The 20,780-nt window shown below is 41.3% G+C and overlaps 1 protein-coding gene across 1 annotated transcript; it reads left to right on the top strand.

The window, feature by feature from the left end:
• Positions 1-4,563: 4,563 nt before the first annotated feature.
• Positions 4,564-20,780, top strand: LOC146583237 (calretinin-like). The gene is made up of 11 exons (XM_085268811.1): positions 4,564-4,762; positions 12,030-12,106; positions 13,649-13,738; positions 13,942-14,022; positions 15,054-15,110; positions 15,932-16,009; positions 16,175-16,230; positions 16,322-16,361; positions 18,307-18,360; positions 19,989-20,060; positions 20,196-20,780. Exons 1-11 carry the CDS (start codon positions 4,669-4,671, stop codon positions 20,310-20,312), a joined length of 816 nt encoding a protein of 271 aa, XP_085124937.1. The 5' UTR covers positions 4,564-4,668; the 3' UTR covers positions 20,313-20,780.

Below are 20,780 nucleotides of genomic sequence, written 5' to 3'. Positions count from 1 at the left end.
AGAGACAATCCAGCACATAACAGCAGGGTGCAAGATGCTAGCAGGCAAGGCATACATGGAACGCCATAACCAAGTGGCCGGCATAGTGTACAGGAACATCTGTGCCGAGTATAACCTGGAAGTCCCGAGGTCAAAATGGGAGATGCCCCCAAGGGTGGTGGAGAATGACCGAGCTAAGATCCTGTGGGACTTCCAGATACAGACGGACAAAATGGTGGTGGCTAACCAACCGGACATAGTGGTGGTAGACAAACAGAAGAAGACGGCCGTAGTGATCGATGTAGCGGTTCCGAATGACAGCAATATCAGGAAGAAGGAACACGAGAAGCTGGAGAAATACCAAGGGCTCAGAGAAGAGCTCGAGAGGATGTGGAGGGTGAAGGTAACGGTGGTCCCCGTGGTAATCGGAGCACTAGGTGCGGTGACTCCCAAGCTAGGCGAGTGGCTCCAGCAGATCCCGGGAATAACATCGGAGATCTCTGTCCAGAAGAGCGCAGTCCTGGGAACAGCTAAGATACTGCGCAGGACCCTCAAGCTCCCAGGCCTCTGGTAGAGGACCCGAGCTTGAAGGATAAACCGCCCGCAGGGGCGCGCTGGGTGTTTTTGTTTTTTTTATATATATATATGTATGTATGTATGTATGTATGTATATATATGTGTATATATATGTGTATGTGTATATATATATATATATATATATCTCCCTGTCAGATTGTTACTTTGTGTATTAATTGTTGTGTCAGATTATTTCTCTCTGTATTAATATTTGTGTCAGATTATTTCTTTGTGTATAAATGGCCCTGTCAGACTTTTATTCTGTGTATGGTTAATTAGCTTCCTGGGTTTCTCTGAGATTCCAGATCAACTCTTGATTCTAATTTTTTTTTTAAATTTTATTTAGTTTTTGGACTTTGATAACGGCACATAAAAACATTGGTTTTGATTTACATTGTTAGGCTTTGCATTTTGCATTTGAGTTCACCTCAGCACAGTCCACTCATCCTGTCCATGGTCAGATTGGACTGTGGACCACAGTTAAATGCCTTCCATGTAGGCGAAAAATAATTTCTTATATGGATGGTTAGGAACTTAAGATGAAAAAATTATCATGTTTTAACACTCAGAGGTTGCTGTAGAAGTAGGTGTATGAGAAGGTGATATGCTATTTGCTATTTGTTCTTTATATCACTTGACTTGATTTCAATAATTTAATCTATTTTTTTCATGGTGGTTTTTTTTCTTCTTTCATTTATTTTCCCATCCTGGATTGCTGTTGCTCACATCCACCTGTAAACTTTACCAGAGTTCAACTGATCTAAGCTAAAAGAAATGCCAGTGAGTATTTTAGAAGGATAAATGTTCAAGGCTCAGTTATTTATGAACCAGCTTCCTCAGTACGCATACCTCATGCACCCTGACCTCTCTTTTATGTGTGAACCTAAATTTATTCTGTTGTAATTAATGTGCCATATGGGTCACATTATTCGTTTGTGTGCTGTTTGTTTATCCAATATCAAACAGAGATGCACAGAAATTCAAGCATTACATGTTGGCATGCAATAGCTGAAGCATTTTGGATTTCAGAGCATGCACATTAGTGAGGGGCTCATTAGGCAGGTATTATCCAGCCCACAACCCTGCCCGCACCCCGCCTCTCCCTTCAAGTCAGCTGGGATAGGCTCCAGCTCCCAGCAACCCTAAGTTAGAGTTTTACAAAAAAGGATGGGTGACTGGATAATTTGTCTCTAAGCACACTGGACTCTGCTTCATCAGTGTTTCTTGCTGGCTGCAGTAACTCATGCTAATCAGCACTAGTGTGGATAAGCAGCGATGAGCCAGGGGCTACATTTAGACAAGGAGAGCATTCGTACAGCTGCATCATGTTATTTGGACGACGCCAATGTTTAATATAATACGCTGCAGCTGCCGTATCTTTCGCTCTCCGCTGTCTTATCGCATAAACCCCACACAGCTTACCCCCAAATTAAATTAACAAATAAAAGAAAAACCTTTGCTGTACTTACTGAAAGAGTTGCATTTTGTGTTGGATCACGCTCACACTTTTGATTCCCTCCTTCTTTTGGATTAATGTCAGCCTTCTTAACAAAATGAATAGAGGCTCATCCTTAGAGGCTATTTTACAACATCACAGAAAAACTTTGTTTGTTAGAAACACATGAAAGCACAAGGCCTCTTTCACCCAAGCCAGAATGGGTAAGATTTATAATCTGAATCTTTGGATGCACTTTCTTTCCTTGGGGAAAAAAAGAGAGGTGAACAACTGAGAAAAACAGTTTCACCAATCAGAGCAGCACAGATGCAGGGAGAGCAATAAAGGTAATAATTATCCTCTACAAACACCATCAACCGACAGCGTCAACCTGCAGTCACCAAACAATCTCATCTTATTAAAATTCAGTGGCTATTCATTCATGTACATTCATGTGGGGGAAAAAAAAGTTTTTACATAATCCTGTTAAAGTCCACCCTTAATGATTCCACAGGAAGCAAGAGGGCAGTAGCAGCCAGGTGCTGCAAACAAATGCACTTGATCATCAGCAAGTGCGATCACCTCTATAAAAGCACAAGCCTGATTGAAATGCTGTGGTGGGACTTCATGAGAGCTGTGATTAAACAAATAAATGAAAAGCTCAAAGAAATGAAGTAACATTTCAAAGAAAGGCTATATGAAATTCCTTTAATATGATGTTAGAGACTAATAATGTCATACAGAAAATTATTACTTAACGTTTTTGCTGCTAAAGGTGACTCAACAAATTATTGAATCATGTGGTTTCCTTAGTATTTCACAGGACTCCCTGCAGTCCTGTGAAATACTACACTAAGTTAAAGTTTTCTTCACATGACTGTATATTGAAGCTACATTTTGACTTCATGCTGGGTTATAAATTCGTTAAATAATCAGTTGTCTTTATGTGTAAACTTGTGCAGGGTTTGTGCTCTTGATCCTGAATAATTCTACATAAAACCAAAGATGCTACTTTGTTGTTGCCTTTCACAAAATGTAATCAAAGTGAACTGAAAAGCCTCTTAAACACCTGGCTGTCTGCACCATCCCCTCATCCTGATTTCATTTTCCATTTTAGATATCAACACTGAGCCACTTTAGCTAATCTAAATTTCATACGATATGTTTAATACACCGCTAACCAGATTGCATCATTATCCATAATCTGCAAACCACGAAAAGTATGAGTGGCATGCAACGCAAACACTAACGGGGCAACCGTCCTGATTTAAATTCATGATGCACGTGCACATCTTCACATGCCTTTTTTGTGTTTGGATAAGTCAGATCAAAGTCTGTTTAAAAGGTGATCAGTGGTCCATTAACAACCTCATCACTTATCCATCTTCACTATTCAGGGAATCGCTTTACTTCTGGTACTTTCATCAGAAAGTGCTCTGAGCTCTGCAAACAAATCCTATAAATTCTCTGATCATTATTCATACACTTCAGGCTTTAAGAGGGGAGTTCCTAAAAATACCCCCACTTTTTTCTGTCTTTCACACATACACAGTATTTACATATGCATTTTATCCCACACACACACACACACACACACACACACACACACACACACACACACACACACACACACACACACACACACACACACACACTTATAAGCTGCCCTCTCCTGCTCTCTCTCCTTCTTTTTTCCTCCATTTCTCTGCAGCACACAGCTCTGCAGTGAGGAGATAAAGTGTCTCCTTCTTCTTCTTCATCGTCTGAGTCCCTTCCCCCAGCACACCAACTATCCTTCTTTGGGGTCCAAACCAGAGAGGGATAAGAACCACAGAATGAGGGGAAGGTGAGGAAAAGGGGGACAACAGTGCACTGCAGAACGAACAAACGAATTTAGGTGATTTAGTGGCCATTCAAGAACAGCTACTGCTGCTGCTGCTTGGATTGAAGCCAAGTACGTGTTTGATTGGCTGGGGAGACTGAGTTCCCCTCTCACCTGCACAGGTCGGGAAGATTGATGCTAAAGGGTGTGGGAGGTTGAGAGGGGAGGAGGTGATGGAAGGAAAGACAGATGGGTCATCTCAAAAGAAAAAGCAGTGGAGTAGGGATTTGTGAGAAAGGATGGCCCTCAGCCTTTCATTTTTATGAGTTCTTCCTCCTCCTCCTCAGGTGTGGTTGGACATTAATTTAACACTTTATCTGATCATTCACATTTCAGGGAGATGCAGGACTGGCAGAGACAGGCATGACATAGATGTGAGTAGACCCACTGGAGCCAGCAGGGCGCCCTGCTTTAGAATAAATTGTTTGATGTAATTTTCCCCTTGCGGGAGCAGCAGGATTGGCTGATGTATAATGATCCTTCTATGAAACCAGCAGCCTGGACGGCAGTTAATGGTGACTCATATACAAAGCCCAGAGGACCCCCCCCCCCCCCACACACACACACACACACACACACACACACACACTCTCTCTCCTCTTGTAATTGGTCTTCTGCTGTTGCTCTCCACGAGGTCGAGACGCCCCCGTGTGGCGCACAGCAGAAGCGCGGGCATCGCGGGTGGTTTAAAAGCCCCGGCTGAGGAGGCGCATCCCACAGACCCGAGGAACTCTACACCGGGAAAAGTTTACCTCCAACTACTGTGGACGACTTAAAGCTGGGAGAAACAGCAAAGATGGCAACTCAACCGCAGCAGCCGCCCCAACTGCACCTGGCTGAGCTGACCGCAGCGCAGTTCATCGACATCTGGAAGCATTTTGACGTAGACGGTCAGTGCGCTCAAGTGTCCGCCTGTCTAATGACTGTGGAACTAGCCATCGGATCAATTTGTGTTTATTACTAAACAGTAATTATGTAAAAGATGGGGTTGAAATTAGTGCATATAAGAGAATTTTGTGTCCAGCTAGAGTTGAAAACCTTTTGTGCGTTAAAAAAAAGAATTCAGCGACTGTAAAATGTAGTAAAAAATCTGCAGAATCAGTGCAGTAATGTCACAAACTGCAGTAAGAAAATTGAACTAATAGGTTACTATATATAGGATACATTTGTGATATGAGTAAACAGTTTTCCTGTTTTACTTAGTAAAATCCACCAGATTAAATCACTGTTGGTCATTTACGTTGTGACTTTATTTACTATAGAAATGTGTCAGGGGGTCTGCAGTGGATTGTAAAGTTGTGTTACGAAGAGGATGCTGACAAAGAGGGCGAAGGGAAAAAACAGATCAGAAGCAGTGAGACGAAGGGCTGAAAGATAGAAAAGAGAGAGTGAAGGGGAGATAGGGGAGAGAGCCATGTGGATGCAGAGGAGGGAGGGGGAAAGGGGTAGCAGGGTGGGGGATGGAGGGAGCGTGAAAAGGTAAGAGATGAGAGGATGCAAGAGTGAAGGAGTGTGTTTTTCTCTCTCTGGATTTTGTTGGGTGGAGCTTACAGTGAAGTGGAGAGTGGATGGTGTGTGTGTGTGTGTGTGTACTTGTTATGAGGATCAGTTTGAGTTTTAGACCACTGGATTGAGGACGTGTTGGATGATCCTGTCTATCACAGCCCTCCACTTGCTTTTAGGGTTAAGGATATAAACAGGTTCAGGTTAGGGTCGATGTTAAAAGATGGCCATGTAAATGTGCCAGAATGCATGCTCACTGACAAACAGCCACTTATATAAGGGCCTTCATTAATGCAAGTGTTAATTTCATTTAATAAGATATAGGTATTTTTACTCTGGTCTGTATTTATCCATGTATATTGTTTTAGTGTGAGCTGTTGCATTGGAGAACAAGTGGAACTTTCTGTGTGGCATTTAAAGCACCAAAACAAGCAAACAAGCAAATAAAAACCTACCTTGAACTGTTGAGAGAGGTTTCAGGCCTATTTTCTACTAAGCAACCCAATCACTCTCCAGGAGAAAGTGACCATCTTCCCATGCCTCCATGAGGGGCTCATGTGTGAGCTGCAATGTTAGCTACAGTCATGTAAAAAACTAGTTACACCCTACCTGCTTTCATAGGAATATGAATATGCAGCTAGGTGCTGCTGATCAGGTGACCTTGATTAAATGCTTATATCAGGACGTCTGCTGGTCTGAAACATTCACGTGTGTTAGCACAATACCGCAATGTTCACAGGGGTAGACAAGGCTAGATGTCCAATGCTCAGAGAAACTGCAAAAGGCACAGACTTTAGTGGCCCCAGTTAGCATGTTAAAAGTTAAACTAAAAAGCCAAACAAGTATGACTTTTTCGAATGGGTTGGCTGGACAAACTCTCTTCTCTCTAAAAAGAACGTTGCAGCACAGCTTAGGTCTGCAAAGTTGCATGTGAACAACCCACACAACTTCTGGAACAATGTCAATTGAAGCGGAAATGTTTGGCCATAATGCACAGCACTGTGTTTGGAGAAAACCAAACACAGCACATCAGCAAGAACACCTCAGACCAGCTGAAGCCACTGAGGTGTTCGTTGGCGGGGGTGACACGATGCCACTGATATGAATGAGCTTGTTAAACTTGTTACAGTCCAATAACTCCAGCCGTACTTACCTTGTTCATTTTGAATCTTTATTCCACTTCCCTCTGTTGTATTTGATGTCAACAGTTCTCTTTATCCAACACCATATCATGACAGCACAGCAGTCACAAACTGTTTGCTCCTTCCGAACAACAACACACCTGCCGCTAATTACGTGTGTCTACCTTAAATACATTCCCATAGACACACCATGTTGTAAAACACAAAAGGTGACCTCTAGCGGCATACATAAGGTACCAACATAAAAAATGGCTCCTACATCAGCCGTTAAGCATCATGGTGGAGGGGTGGTGATTTGGACTTGTTTTTGCAGCCACAAGATCTGAGCACCTTAAAGTCGTTGAGTTAACCATGAACTGCTCTGTATACCAAAGTATTCTAGAATCAAATGTGAGGCCATCTGTCCAGCAGCTAAAGCTTGGCCAAAATTGGGTCATGCAACAGAACTATGATCCCAAGCACAGCAACAAATCTGCAAGAGAATGGCTGCAAAAGTAAAGAATCAACATGCAGCGATGGTCCAGTCAAAGTCAAGACTTCAACCTGATTGACGCCCCCTGGAGGTACCTTAGAAAAACTGCAACTGCTCACAACCGTCAATGCAGTGAAGCAACATTGTAAAGTGGGCCACAATGATAAACCCATACAGAAAACAATTACTTGAATGTATTTCTGTGACAGATGTTTCTACAGGAACAGTCCTGATCTTTAGAGGACTGCAGCTATACGAGCTGGCCCCAGTGTTTTCTGGCATCTTCAACTCCTCACTGCAGGCATGTCATGTGCCTGCCTGCTTCAAGTCCTCTACCATAATCCCTGTCCCCAAGAAACCTAGGATCACTGGACTAAATGACTACAGACCCGTGGCTCTGACATCTGTGGTCATGAAGTCATTTGAGCGCCTAGTTCTCTCCCATCTCAAGACCCTCACGGCCCCCCTCCTGGACCCCCTGCAGTTTGCATATAGAGCCAACAGGTCTGTAGACGACGCCATCAACATGGCCCTACACTTCATCCTGCAGCATCTGGACTCCCCAGGAACCTACGCCAGGATCCTGTTTGTGGACTTCAGCTCTGCCTTCAACACCATCCTTCCAGACCATCTCCGAGGCAAGCTTTCCCAGATGAATGTGCCTGATCCCATCTGCCGGTGGATCACTGACTTCCTGACGGACAGGAAGCAGCACGTGAGGCTGGGAAAGAATGTCTCGGACTCCCGGACCATCAGCACCGGCTCCCCTCAGGGCTGTGTTCTTTCTCCTCTGCTCTTCTCCCTGTACACCAACTGCTGCACCTCCACCCACCAGTCTGTCAAGCTAATCAAGTTCGCAGATGACACCACCGTCATTGGCCTCATCTCGGACGGGGACGAGTCTGCCTACAGGAGGGAGGTTGAACGTCTGGTGTCTTGGTGCAGCCACAACAACCTGGTGCTGAATGCCCAGAAGACAGTGGAGATTATTGTGGACTTCTTATTGTCTGCACTGAAGCACCGCAGCAATTTCCTAATGTTGTAAACCTCAACATCTGGCAATAAACCCATTCTGATTCTGATTCTGATTCTATACGCTTTCTTTGTTTTGTTTTGGGGATGTGGATAGTAGAAAGAAAATTCTCAGTGCAAGCACAATAGATTTTTTTGAGTATCTGGGTCATGATTTCAAGAAAAAGACCAGATTTTGAAATGCATTTTCAAACTTTGAAAATTACAAGGCAGGAGAAGGCAGACATCTCTACAGCCAGCATCTCCGAAACTGGACAGTTTGCACTAAAATGAATATGAATATAGCATAACTTGCATCACAGAGGAAAGCAATGATCAGTGTAATTAATTTTGAGGTAGACTTCATTATAAAATATCTTTAAAGTAACATTAAGTGCTCAAGGTGGAATGAAATTTTCAGTTTTTTATTTTAATTTCTAAGATTTGAAATGAAAACAAATCTTATTTTAGTCTATAAATGGATCAAAACTACAAAAGCTGTTATATCAGTTTCAAGGAATAAAAGTAAATAAAATTCCTAAGTTTAGTCTAAGTTTAGTTGATGCATATTTACAATTAGTGATATTATATCTGATATACAAATAGATATTTGTTTAACTGTGGGGCAGCTGAACTGCAGAAGAGTGCTTTCATCGCCCCACTTTGTTTCACGATGAGCCGATCCAGCTATACATATTTTCATTTTGCAACTTCAGTTGAAAGATTACCCTCTGAAGCCATTGAGAAAAAGTCATGACCTTTAGTTGTCCGATAAATTTGCAGTTTGTTTTCATCGAACAGCACAGCCTGACAGTACTGCAGTGGCCCACAGAGCTTTCACAATAAGCCTCACTGTAAATCCTGCTCCCTTTCAACACTTTAGCTCATTTTAACCCCAATTTGTTCCTAATCTAAGTTATTTTTGTGGCTTAACTGTGCCTGTAGAAGGAGAGGGTTAGGAGCAGCTCAGTAAAGGTGAGAAGTAATTATTTCCCCACTCCAAGATGGACTAAATTGCAAAAGTGAGAGAAATGAGTTAATCACAACCTCGACAGTCTGTTTTGGATGATATGTAGGCAGTGCGCTTTTGTTGACTGAAAGGGCATCAACAAATTCCTTTCTGTAGTGCAGCAAGGATTGTATTTACCAGACGGATGCAGTCACAGTGACACTAACCACTGGTTTGTAGATTCTTGTTTGGAGACCTCAAGTTAACCAGTTAGATTTTCTGAAAGCATATGTCATAGGTGAAAAGTGATAAACTGAGGACATTGCACTGGATGCTCAATCATGAGGTAGTCACATCCTAAAGTATATCCTGCTGTATTATAAATTCTACTCTAAATGGGACCATATTAATGCAAAATGAACATTGCTTTGCATTAAAGAAGATTTTAAACTCATGATTGGTACCACAAACTCACGGGGAAAATGTTTATTAAGTTCATAAATCACTGTCAAGTATGATTATTTTCTTATAGATTTTTATTAAATTGAACTCATTTTGTGAGTGCAAATGGTTGTTTGTCCCTGTGTGTTAGCCCTGCGACAGACTGGCGACCTGTCCAGGGTGTACCCTGCCTCTCGCCCTATGACAGCTGGGATAGGCTCCAGCGCCCCCCGCGACCCTGAAAAGGATAAGCGGAAGCAAATGGATGGATGGATGGATGGATGAACTCATTTTTTTAAACCAGAGGAGCTGCCCCCTGTTGGTCATTAAAAAAACAACAGCCGGGTTTCACTTTTCAGACCCGGTGACTTTATCCATCTTTGATATAAAGTGTATCTGACAGAAGACTTTGCTTTGCAGGGAATTAAACACAAAGAATGAATCATATATTCCTCTTTGTCATACAAACAAAAACAACTCATACAGCTGATACTGCAGCATGTGGAGCCTCATGTGGGTTTGTGTTCACACCTAGGGGTGAAACACTCAGGTGCCCTCTCTGAGAAATCTGTTTCCCACATGACCCTCTTTTGTCATTTTTAGTCATCGTGCATCAGCTGAATTGTTTCCGAGGTGTCACTGAGCAATCAGCAGTTGAGCTGTGTTTTTGTTTGGGGAGAGAAAGGACTGCATCTGCTCAGTGTGCAGTGGTGCGCTCCATGTGACAGCTGAGATTCGGACTGCAACATAAACTCTGTCAGCGGGCGCCGATGAGCTGAGAGGTGTTGCTTATGTAGGCGCGGGGCGCAGACATATGATAGAAATATCACCACAGATTATGCGCTCTTTTCCAACCTCCTTAGCATCCACCCATTCACTTTCTTTGCTGGGAGGTTATCACATCTGGCAAAAGGTTAAAGGCAGTGGACACCCTGGCTTGAGCACCACTCCACCACAAGGCCAGCACAGAGAGAAAAACTGCCACGATCAATTTAAATTAACCAGTTCTGAAAGATAGTGGGAAGAAACAAGCACCCACTCACGCACATAGAGAACGCACAACATCCACATACAAACGCTCAAATCGACTCTTTTCACTATGAGACAACTCTGTACCATATCATTTAATAAAATGTATTAAAATAAGGATTCCTCCTTATTTTAATACATTTTATTTTAATACCAAAGATATTTTTTGTTTTTTGGACATTTTATCTTTGCTTGTTCGTTCACTCGTTCAGTTATTTATCTATACAAGTAATAGTGTGATGCAAAAATTAATGGTCAGACTGTTGACCCTTTCTCCTGACATCTTGATGACCAGATGATTTTTATAGCTTAAATTCTGCAATTTAAAAGCTCTCTATCATTAATTTGCACTTTGATAGAGATTATGGTCGTCCAGCCATTTTACCATTTAAATCCCAGCCTCTTAGAAACAGTAAAAAATAAAGGGAATCTCAACTGAACATCACTATCTGCTGAACCGAGGCTGTGTAATTTTTGCATGTTGTATCTTTTGGGGTTTTTTGCACCCAAAGCTTTGTAATCTTTCTCTGAAAAACTGACATGTTTATGTCGAAACATCGGCTCACCCATAGCCCAGATGGAGACATGGAGCACCTATCAGATAAAGTGTCCAAATAATGCTGGGCACCGAGATGAGAGGAAGGGAGGGAGGGACGAAGGGAGGGAGAAAACGATCAAAAACGAAGGGAGATGAGAGAATAAGAGATTAAGACAGGAGCAGAGTGCATCTCTGCATTTTACTCTGTTTTATTTGAAATAACCTTTACATCGATGTCTATTTTTGCAACATAAAAAGCAACCCCTCCCCCCTTGGTATAGTACACAGATGGGACTCATTCTTATGATTAAAAAGAGACTGGGGAGTGTAATTTATGTTACCCTGTTAGTGGAACTTGCAGGCAAACCAGTGAAGTAAATTATTGTGTTAAATTATCTCGGGTCATGTGATCGTCATAAGAAGCACAAACCCAGACAGAGGGACAGGATGCCCCAATAAGCATCAATCTGACCGAACACTTTCACCCTCTTAGGCAAGAAAACGAAGCGCTCATTATGCTGCTTACACTCTGGCAGCGCTTGACTGTTCTTTTATTTATTTCAGCATGACACTGAATCGCCACACAGCTAAATGTCAGCTTAGCATGACCTTGTTTTTGTGTAACATACCTCTCCAGTTCATCAGAGTAAGTTTTACTTCTGTAGAGATGATATAGCAGCTGGTCATCTTATTTCCCAGTGTGGACGTCCTCCAGGATTCACTCATATCTTGTCCAGTGGTCATCCAGAGTTTTATTCAGATTTTTGTGCTGAATTGATGGATGGACCAGCCAAATATATTTAGAGAGTGATTTTGGTGAAGCTGTGGGCATGTACAGGCTCCATATACACTCCTGTGAACTGCTTACTGGGGTAAGAGGACTTGAGACCGAACTAGAGCTCAATGTTTGGCGGCTGTTGCCAAATTTAAAGAACCCCTGGTGACCTTTAATCACTCATCCACATCTGAGTCTTTAATTAAACTTTTGAACAGTCAACAAAACTTGAGGCGACTTAAAAGCCTCATAACATCATTTGTGCCAAACTAATTTTGTTCCTCTGATGCGCCGCAGGAAATGGTTACATCGAAGGGAAGGAGTTAGAAAACTTCTTCAGCGAGCTGGAGAATACAAGACGAGGAGCAGGGATGGTGAGTGTGTTTACTCTTTGTACATCCATCAGTTTATTTTCTTCCACTTGTCCAATTCAGGGTTGTGGGGGTGTTGAAAAATTTGTCCCAGCCGTCATAGGGCAAGAGGCAAAGTACACCTTGGAAAGGTCGCCAGTCGATCATCAAGAGACAGACAGCCATTTACGCTCCTATACACACCTACAGTCAATATAGAATCACCAATTAACCTAAGGTGCATGTCTTTGGAGAGAAATGGAGGCAAACTCCACATAGAAAGAGCCTGAATTTGAACCCAGGAAACCTGAAGCTTCTTGTTGTGAGGCAACAGCGCTGACCACTGCACAACTGTTTTGCCCTAATCAGTTAATATAAATGGACAACTTGCCTATCGCTCAGCTTCAAGTGAAGTGAAGTCAAAATTTATCCCTGTATCATATCAGTTGATCAAAGTGCTGTACAGGCTGTTATATTATATAGAACAGTCACTAAATTAAAAATAAATATGAACTATAAAATAAAATATACAATAAAAAACATAAACCTTGATTGTAAAATATAAATCTTGGTTAAAAAAAAGAAAAATCCTCAAATAAAAAAATATTAGAAGTAAATTGCACAATAAAAAAATATCACAAGGTGCTTTATATTGCAAGCTAAAAACACTACAATAATACAGAGAAAACCCCTGTAATCAGATGAGCTCCTGTAGCCTTTATATGTGCAAAATCTGCGTCACTTTATCACGAGAACGTGCATGTATTAATTTGGTGATACAGAAAATGTATAAATGTTGTTATGCTTGATGCTGATGTGCTACAAAGTGTATTTTACTCTGTTAGAATTTCAGCTATTCGAACACAAAATACACAACAAGAATACCCGTTCAGTCACTAAAATTACTTTCACATTGATACTAAAAACGAAACAAACTAAAGTGATTCTCACATTTCCTTCAGTACAAGACTGAGGTATGGTAACATTTTAAAGTTGAAATGTATCCAGTTTAAGGTTTCAGAGCTCTAATGTGCTGCTGCCACCTCAGAAATAAACACCACCATTAAGAGTGCATTCAATTATAATTGAATTAAAATCTTTGTTCATGCAATAAATCCCAAGATAAATGATTCTCTCCAGCATTTATCTAATGGCTTATTTATAAAAATGTTGCATTATATTTTTTTACCACCATTTTATTCATCATTATCATCATCATCTGATAATGTCTCAGATTGGAGTGGGTGGCACTCATAGGGATCATTTTGTGCAGATCAAGAGACATATGGCCACTTTTTATGCTTCTTCTACCCTCTGCAAAGGCAGAGCTTGTAAACCTAAAAGTATTCCACTGAAAGCCCCAAAATCATGTATTTATTTTTAGCCCATGGTGTGCGGGGCTTAGAATAAAGAGGTTGAGAGCTGGAGGAAGAGAGCTGTCTATTTTCAGATTGTGGTGTTTTGTTCTGTTTTCAAGAGTAATGCCCATTACTAAACCTTACTCTATAAGAGTAACCTTTCATATATTTCATATATCTTGATAAGTGTAATTCGATGTGTTTGCAGGATCCCTCACACGCCACATTCAAAGAAAAGATGAAAGAGTTCATGGCCAGCTTTGACAAGAATTCTGATGGGAGAATTGAGATGTCAGAGGTGAGAACAATTTATTTTCTTACAAACTTTTTATCCAGCCTCATTCATCCTCTTCTGTTCCCTGTTTGTCTTCACTGTGAACGGCAATTGTTTATATGAAGCCTACATTTCAAATGCTTCCCACTCTGTAACTACAAACCAATAACATAAAATATGTGATGTTGGTTAATAATCTTCCCATTTCTTCATGTATCACTCTGCAGTTGGCTCAGATTCTGCCCACAGAAGAAAACTTCCTGATCTGTTTCAGAGAGTTTGTTGGATCCAGTTCTGAATTCATGGCAGTAAGTTGGCATATATACACATCTGTGTCCCAGGCTTTAACTGTTGATATGCAGCGAGCACTCTTACATAACCCTACAAATTTGGTCAGCCAAGCTCATATTCTTATCCAAAGCCATTCAGCTGAATGTAAAGAATTAGCCTCCTTCCTTCTGTGCTTCTTTTGAAGTCCCATATTTTGGAGGGAAAGTTGCTCAGTGACTAATAAATCTTAGTGAGCTGTGAAATTTGCCCACAATCGCCTCAAGTCCGTGTGCCATTACAGCCCGTCCTGTGGGACGCCCGTTCAGCTGACTCACATTTCCTTTAATTTTCCTCCCAAGTTAGGACACCTGTTTCGTACAGAGACAATCCACTAGGTGTGAATTGTTAATTAGAACCCTGGATACTCATAAAATAGTCGATATTGTCCTAAAAACTGCTGTGTTTGAGGTCACACTCACGCCTGGCAGCAGAATGACATCACTGATGTGCATAAATTCTCTTTGGCCATTTTGATGAATAGTTGAAATAACCTAAAATTAGAAGCAATTAGTAAATAGAGTAAATAGTTATCTGATGACTCTGAGCCTGAAAAGCATCTTTATATCACCTATAATGGATTAATTACATTGAAGGAGTTTTTCCAGAGATATTTTAACACCTTGTGCTTAATAAAGCAGAGATTTCCTGTTTGAGAGAAAACATCTGGTGAGCTTAAATTGTAAATAAACTGTACAAACACACACTTGATGTGCGCTACTTTAGGAGGTTTTTAGTGGTGCGATGTTCAGGCTGTTCTGTGTGTTAAAGCTATTCTCAGATAGCCATACATTATGAATGGAGCACAGCTTTGTGCAGGGGAAACGCAGAGAGCGCTGGAGGACTTTTAGGTATCCATCTTTGATGAGGTCTTTCACAGAGTCAACATTTACACAGTGTTTGGTTTTACTTGAGTTTTTATGAGTGTGTAAAGATTTAGTTTTATTATTTTACTGTCAAAGTGGTTAAAGATGATATGGTGTTTTCTGAAAACATTATTCTTGTCCGACAGGCCTGGCGGAAGTATGACACTGACCGCAGTGGATACATTGAATCGAATGAGCTGAAGGTAAATCACAAATAAAGCAAAAATAAATGTAGTATCATTATGCAGATGGACCGTTTTGTTGGTTTTGTTCATGCATTTTAGAAATCTTCTCTGCAAACCATTTTCTTCAGACTCTAGGTAAATGTGACCCAGTGTGTGACCCTATGTAGTCTTCGTCATGGACTATCCATGTATGTAATCCTAAACAGATTGAGTGGCTCCATCTCTGCGTGCAGACACGCTTTGCTGCATCCACATAAAAGCATTAATTCAAACTTTAGGTCTTTTCCTCCTGATTCAGGCCTACACAACACTTCTAATTATAAATGAAACAGCAAAAGATGACTTCAGTAGTCTCTATGTGTGCTACTATACAGCTGATTGCTGCATGGGGCAGTGATCTGTGCAGTAAATTCAAATTGATCACTATGGCTGCTGTATTGCCCCTACATGTGATAATAACTAATTAATATCACACGTAGGGGCAATTTACATAGACACGCCAGTATTTAAGACATATTTAGAAAATGCTTTGACTAGTTACACATGTCATTTTCCTTTCACAACCAAAAGGCAGCAGTAAGTAGATAATATGTGGAGTGTGACTGGCTGTGCAGCGAATACACTAAACTAATCTGTCCTTGGTTGAGATGATTCATTTCTGTATGTTACGCTGTTGGAAGAATCGGTGCTACTGATTGAACTACTCTGAAACTGCACATGGACATGACGCACTCCATTAAAAATTCTGTCATGTGAAAAACAAAACCTCAACTTGAAAACAAATACTCAGCTTGCTCATCTAATCAGTGGCTGAGGTGGTTATTTTGTTCTCACTTCAGGGTTTCCTGTCAGACCTGCTGAAGAAGGCGAACAGAAACTATGAAGACAAGAAGCTTAATGAATACACGCAGACGATTGTGAGTGCCACGAGGCAAAGATTGCAAACATTGCAGCGCATTAGCACAGAATAACCCTGTATTGCTGTGGGCTAAACACTTAACTGCCACATTTAAGCTCCCTTGAGTAGTTAATATGTGATACATTACTTCAATAAATTCCCTGTTAATTTTCTTTCTGTGTAGCTAAATATGTTTGATCTTAATGGCGATGGGAAGCTGGGCCTCTCTGAGATGGCCAGGTGAGTGTCGTCTTTGTGTTATTTGTATGTTAGGAACATTTTTAAAACTTTTCTTTAAGGACATCATTCATATGTCTGTGTTTCACCACAGGCTCTTGCCGGTCCAGGAAAATTTCCTGCTGAAGTTCCAGGTAAGATTATGCTTATAAGCGACAAAAGCCTGTTCCTTCAGATCCCGTCAGTTCTTGTTGATGTGAATAAGTCAGAAGCTGAAGAGCTCTCCAGAGATTCAGAACAAAATTATATATGATAGCTAAATATATGATAGTCTAAGTTCCCCTCCTGCAGCCAGATGGGCTCCATGTTTCTTGGAGTATTGAGATGGGATTTCTAGGATGAACATCTTTCTCTGTGAATGCCTGATTGAGCTGGGATTTTGTAAACCACTGAGGCAGTCCAGCCAGGCAGATAAGACCTGTCTGGCAGGACAACAACGTTGGTCAGGTACAGTCACGTAAGAAAGAAAGGTTTCACAGGAAGAGGCTTAGCAGCTAGGTGCTGCTAATCAAATCTGCTTGATTAATTGATCATCGGGAAGTGTCAGCAACGCTATACAAAAAAAAACAAAAAAACAGAGGTTTTGGCAGTTCACTGGTCTGTAGCACATCTGTAGCACTCAGATGTGTGTTAATACATCTCCAAAAACTCACATAAAAACCCAAAACCCACATCACAGACTCTACAGACTTCAGTTAGCACGCTAAGTGTTAAAGTTTGTGACAGAGAAAAAAGAACAAGTGTGGCCTGTTTGGCAGGGTTTCCAGCAAAAAGCTTCTTCTCTCTAAAAAAAAAAGAAAAAAATGGCAGCACATTTTATGTCTTCAACGTTACATCTGAACGAACCACTAGACTTCCAGAACAATGTCTTTTGGACACTTGCATGTCAGCACAAACACCTCATACCACCTGTCAGTGCAGTGGTGGTTGAGGATTGATGATTTTGGTTTGTTTTGCTGCCACAGGACCTAGGCACCTTGGAGTCAATGAGTAGACTATGAACACATCTATATACCAAAGTGATCTAGAGTCGGATGTGAAGCCATCCAAAAATAATTTCCCCCAGGGATCAATAAAGTATTCTGATTCTGATTCTGATTCTGATTCTGATCTGTCTGACAGCTAAAGCTTGGCCCAAAGTGAGTTATGCAAGAGGACAATGATCCCAAACACAGCAGCAAATCTACAACAGAAGGGCTGAAAAAGGAAAAAAATCAACGTGTTACAGTGACCCAGTTAAAGCCGAGACTCTGACCTGCTTGAAAAGCTGAAGAAGTCTGTTACGTAGCACTTATTAGCAGGTGTCTGTGTGAACCTTTAACTCCTTGTCACTCCTGGGAACATTCACCACTGTTCCAGGTTTTCTCCATTTGTTGATAACGGCCCTCATTGTGGTTCAGTAGAGTCTCAAAGCCTTAGAAATGGCTTTATAACCCTTTCCAGGCTTTGTTTCTCAGCTCTTCTTGGGCTCTTCTAGCCTGCTTCAGGGTCTATTTAAGTCACGTCTTGACTATACAGGTCTGGCTCAGGTGTGGTGAGTGAAACTGAACCCAGCTTTCCAAAAAAATGTGGTTAATCACAGTTAACTCATTATTTTACAAACGGGGGAACACTTTCTCACACAGCAGATTGGATAGATTTTTCCCTTTAGTATTTACTCAGGTTATTTTTGTCTAGTGTTTAGTTTTTTGATTATCTGGATCATGTAAGTGTGACAAATATGCAAAAAAGAAAGACATCAGGAAGAGGTGAAATACTTGTAAACAGCACTGTAGAAGATTATTATTAAAAAAAAGAAACATGACCTCTGTGTGTATAGGTTTCACCTTCCATTCCACATATACATCCCATGTGTACCATGTCATGATATGTACAGCTGACTTGTGAGGGCAGATCTGCAATTTCTTTCGGACAGAGGATTAGTCTGTCTGCTGAGGATTAACTGAACTCTAGTCCCAGTTATCATAATCTACATGGATTAATATCGGTTCTGGATCTGGTGGGGCTTATACCGCTCTCTAGAAATACCCATCAGTTTCTAACAAATTTCACTCCTCTCTGTTTTTCTCTTACACACAGGGTATCAGACTCACGGTCAAGGAGTTTGACTCCATCTTCACTTTCTACGATCAGGTGAAAACAGCATGTCCCTCAGCTTCTTCCGTCATAGTTTATATTCCCTTCCTGTGTATTATGCATGGTGTGTGGTACCTAAACAGATGTGTGCAGCTGTGCTAGCAGCTTTGTAAAGCTGTACTGGAGCTAGTTGCTCAGATCAGAATGCTAACACCCTTACGGATAACTCTGAATATCTTACATTGTCAAGTGCTTGATGATTTTGTTTTGCTCTCTACTATAAATGTCACCCTCATGGGGATTGGTGGAAAACTGAGGATCAAATAATTCTGGATCATCATCACGGCCAAATGTCTTGGCAGTCTATATAATGTCATGGATTTGGGGATAGAAACACTAGTCAAAGATCCACATGTCACTGCAGGGATTAATAAAATCATTTTGATTTGATTATCATACAGAGTATCTGTGAAATACTTTCTAAACAAACACACTGGGTCAGACATGGGACACGCTGGGGAGATTATGCCTCTCAGCTGGCTCAGGAGCGTATCTGTGTTGCCCTGGAAGAGCTGGAGGCTGTGACCAGCGATAAAAGGGTCTGGGCATCCCTGCTTAGGCTGCTGCTCCTGTGACCCGGGCCCAGATCAGTGGTAGAAAGTGGATAGTTTTAGTTCTGCTATCATCTTGGGAATTTCAGTCTTTTGTTCTGCTTTAGTACAGAATGAATTACTTAAAAAACAAATTAATAGTGTGATGTAAAAAGCATCTGTCCTAATTAACAAAGAGGTGAGGTCTTAGTGTCTCAGTCTTAGCCTCAAAGAATCGCTGTGAGTGTTGATGAAGGGTGTACTGGCCGGTGTAGATGGATGGAGACGGCTGCAACTCCTTGGCAATACTGGTAAGTCTGGATAACAGGTAAGCACAGCAGAGCCAGGACCCAGGAAAAAGAGGAAGACATGGAGTCAAAGTGCCTCATACAAATGAGGGAGACGAACAATTTGACGGAGTTCTGCTGTCCTTCTAGCTACTATTCAGGATAATGTGATTGAACACAGGTGTAGATGGCTCCCAGTGGAGGCCATGCCCGAAGGCAGACTGAGGAAAACGTCAGCTTACTTCACCACCTGCACAGAAAAAGAAAAGAAAAGAAAAAGAAAATTTTATACATTGGATGTCCTAATTATGTTTTTGTGAAAAATCTTGCAAAAGTAATTGAAGTGTACTATTTTTTGTGTTGTTTAAAGGTTTCATTAGAATATCAGGCAGTTTGGCATATTTAGTGCAGTATTTTGGGGAAGATTACAGCAGGCTGTGGCTTACATGGTCAATGTTTGGATGTACATCAAGGGCAGCAGACATCAGTTTATATTTAAGGTCATGATTAGATTCACTCACTGAATTCAAATTTTTTGCTTTGCAGCGTCAAATTGTGGAAAATCAGCCGAATAGCTCATGAAACATCTGCGTATATCTTGTTTAATTCAGTGGGATTATTCACAGCGTGCACACTAAGAAACAAAACAAAACAAGTTGTTATGTGACTTATTTCTAAGCAGTTTTTTCCCCTATGCTGCACCTCTACACCTGATCCTCGGGTTCCCTCACCTGCTTCGATCCCTGCTTTTAGGAGAACTTTTCCTTGTCTGTATAATTCAGACCTCCTCTCTTGTCTCATCCACCAGGATGGTAACGGATGTATTGATGAGCAGGAGCTCGATGCTCTGCTGAAGGACCTCTGTGACAAGAACAAAATGGTAATGAATAGTCAGCCTATTGATTAATCAGTTCAGGTTACTTGTCTACTTGCTAAATATAGAGCAGAGATGAGATTGCTGTAGTGTAGAGTATGCTTATCCGCTGACTCGGTGTGCCCGTGTCATTTATGGCAGGACGTGGACTCAACCGGACTGGAGGATTACAAGAAGAGCATCATGGCTCTATCAGATGGAGGGAAACTGTACCGCACTGAGATGGAGATCGTCCTCTGCCGGGACTCCATGCTGTGACTCCTCTGCCTGGGACTCCTCCCCCCACTGCCTCCTCCTTCCTACCTCCTGATGTAACCTGCTGCATGTATGACCCCCAGCCTCGCTACACCACTTAGAGTGAAGACAAAAACGCTCCTGAAAGCACAGTGTACTGCAGCCCTGCTGTTTAATCTTTGTACCATCAGAGTTTCTTCTTCTTCTTTTCTAAACATGCAGTTCAATAGTGAGACAGCTAGCAATGACTAAAGGAATATATTGAGTATTTATTCATTTGATGTCCCGTTTTTGATATGCGTTTCTATTTTTAAATTAATTTCTGTCGACATATGTTCCCCTCCTGTTGAATTCAAGTTGAATGCTTCTGTTCAATTTGTTTATTTATTTCAAACTCATTCACCATTTATTATTATGAGCTTGTTTTATTTGATGAGGCTTGTACTGTTTACTAAAGATATTACCGAAAGAATGAATAAATATAACATGACA

This window comes from Mchenga conophoros, linkage group LG1 (assembly GCF_057382185.1).
Source record: "Mchenga conophoros isolate Kocher_MC1m ecotype Shallow Benthic linkage group LG1, M_conophoros_male_GT1.1, whole genome shotgun sequence".
Classification (NCBI taxonomy): Eukaryota; Metazoa; Chordata; class Actinopteri; order Cichliformes; family Cichlidae; genus Mchenga; species Mchenga conophoros.
This window is presented reverse-complemented; position numbering and strand designations above follow the sequence as displayed.

Coding starts and splice junctions, on each gene's coding strand:
- LOC146583237 (XM_085268811.1), top strand. CDS start 4,669: ATGGCAACTCAACCGCAGCAGCCGCCCCAACTGCACCTGGCTGAGCTG. Junction 16,010..16,174: donor ATGAATACACGCAGACGATT/GTGAGTGCCACG, acceptor CTTTCTGTGTAG/CTAAATATGTTTGATCTTAA. Junction 18,361..19,988: donor TCTTCACTTTCTACGATCAG/GTGAAAACAGCA, acceptor CTCATCCACCAG/GATGGTAACGGATGTATTGA.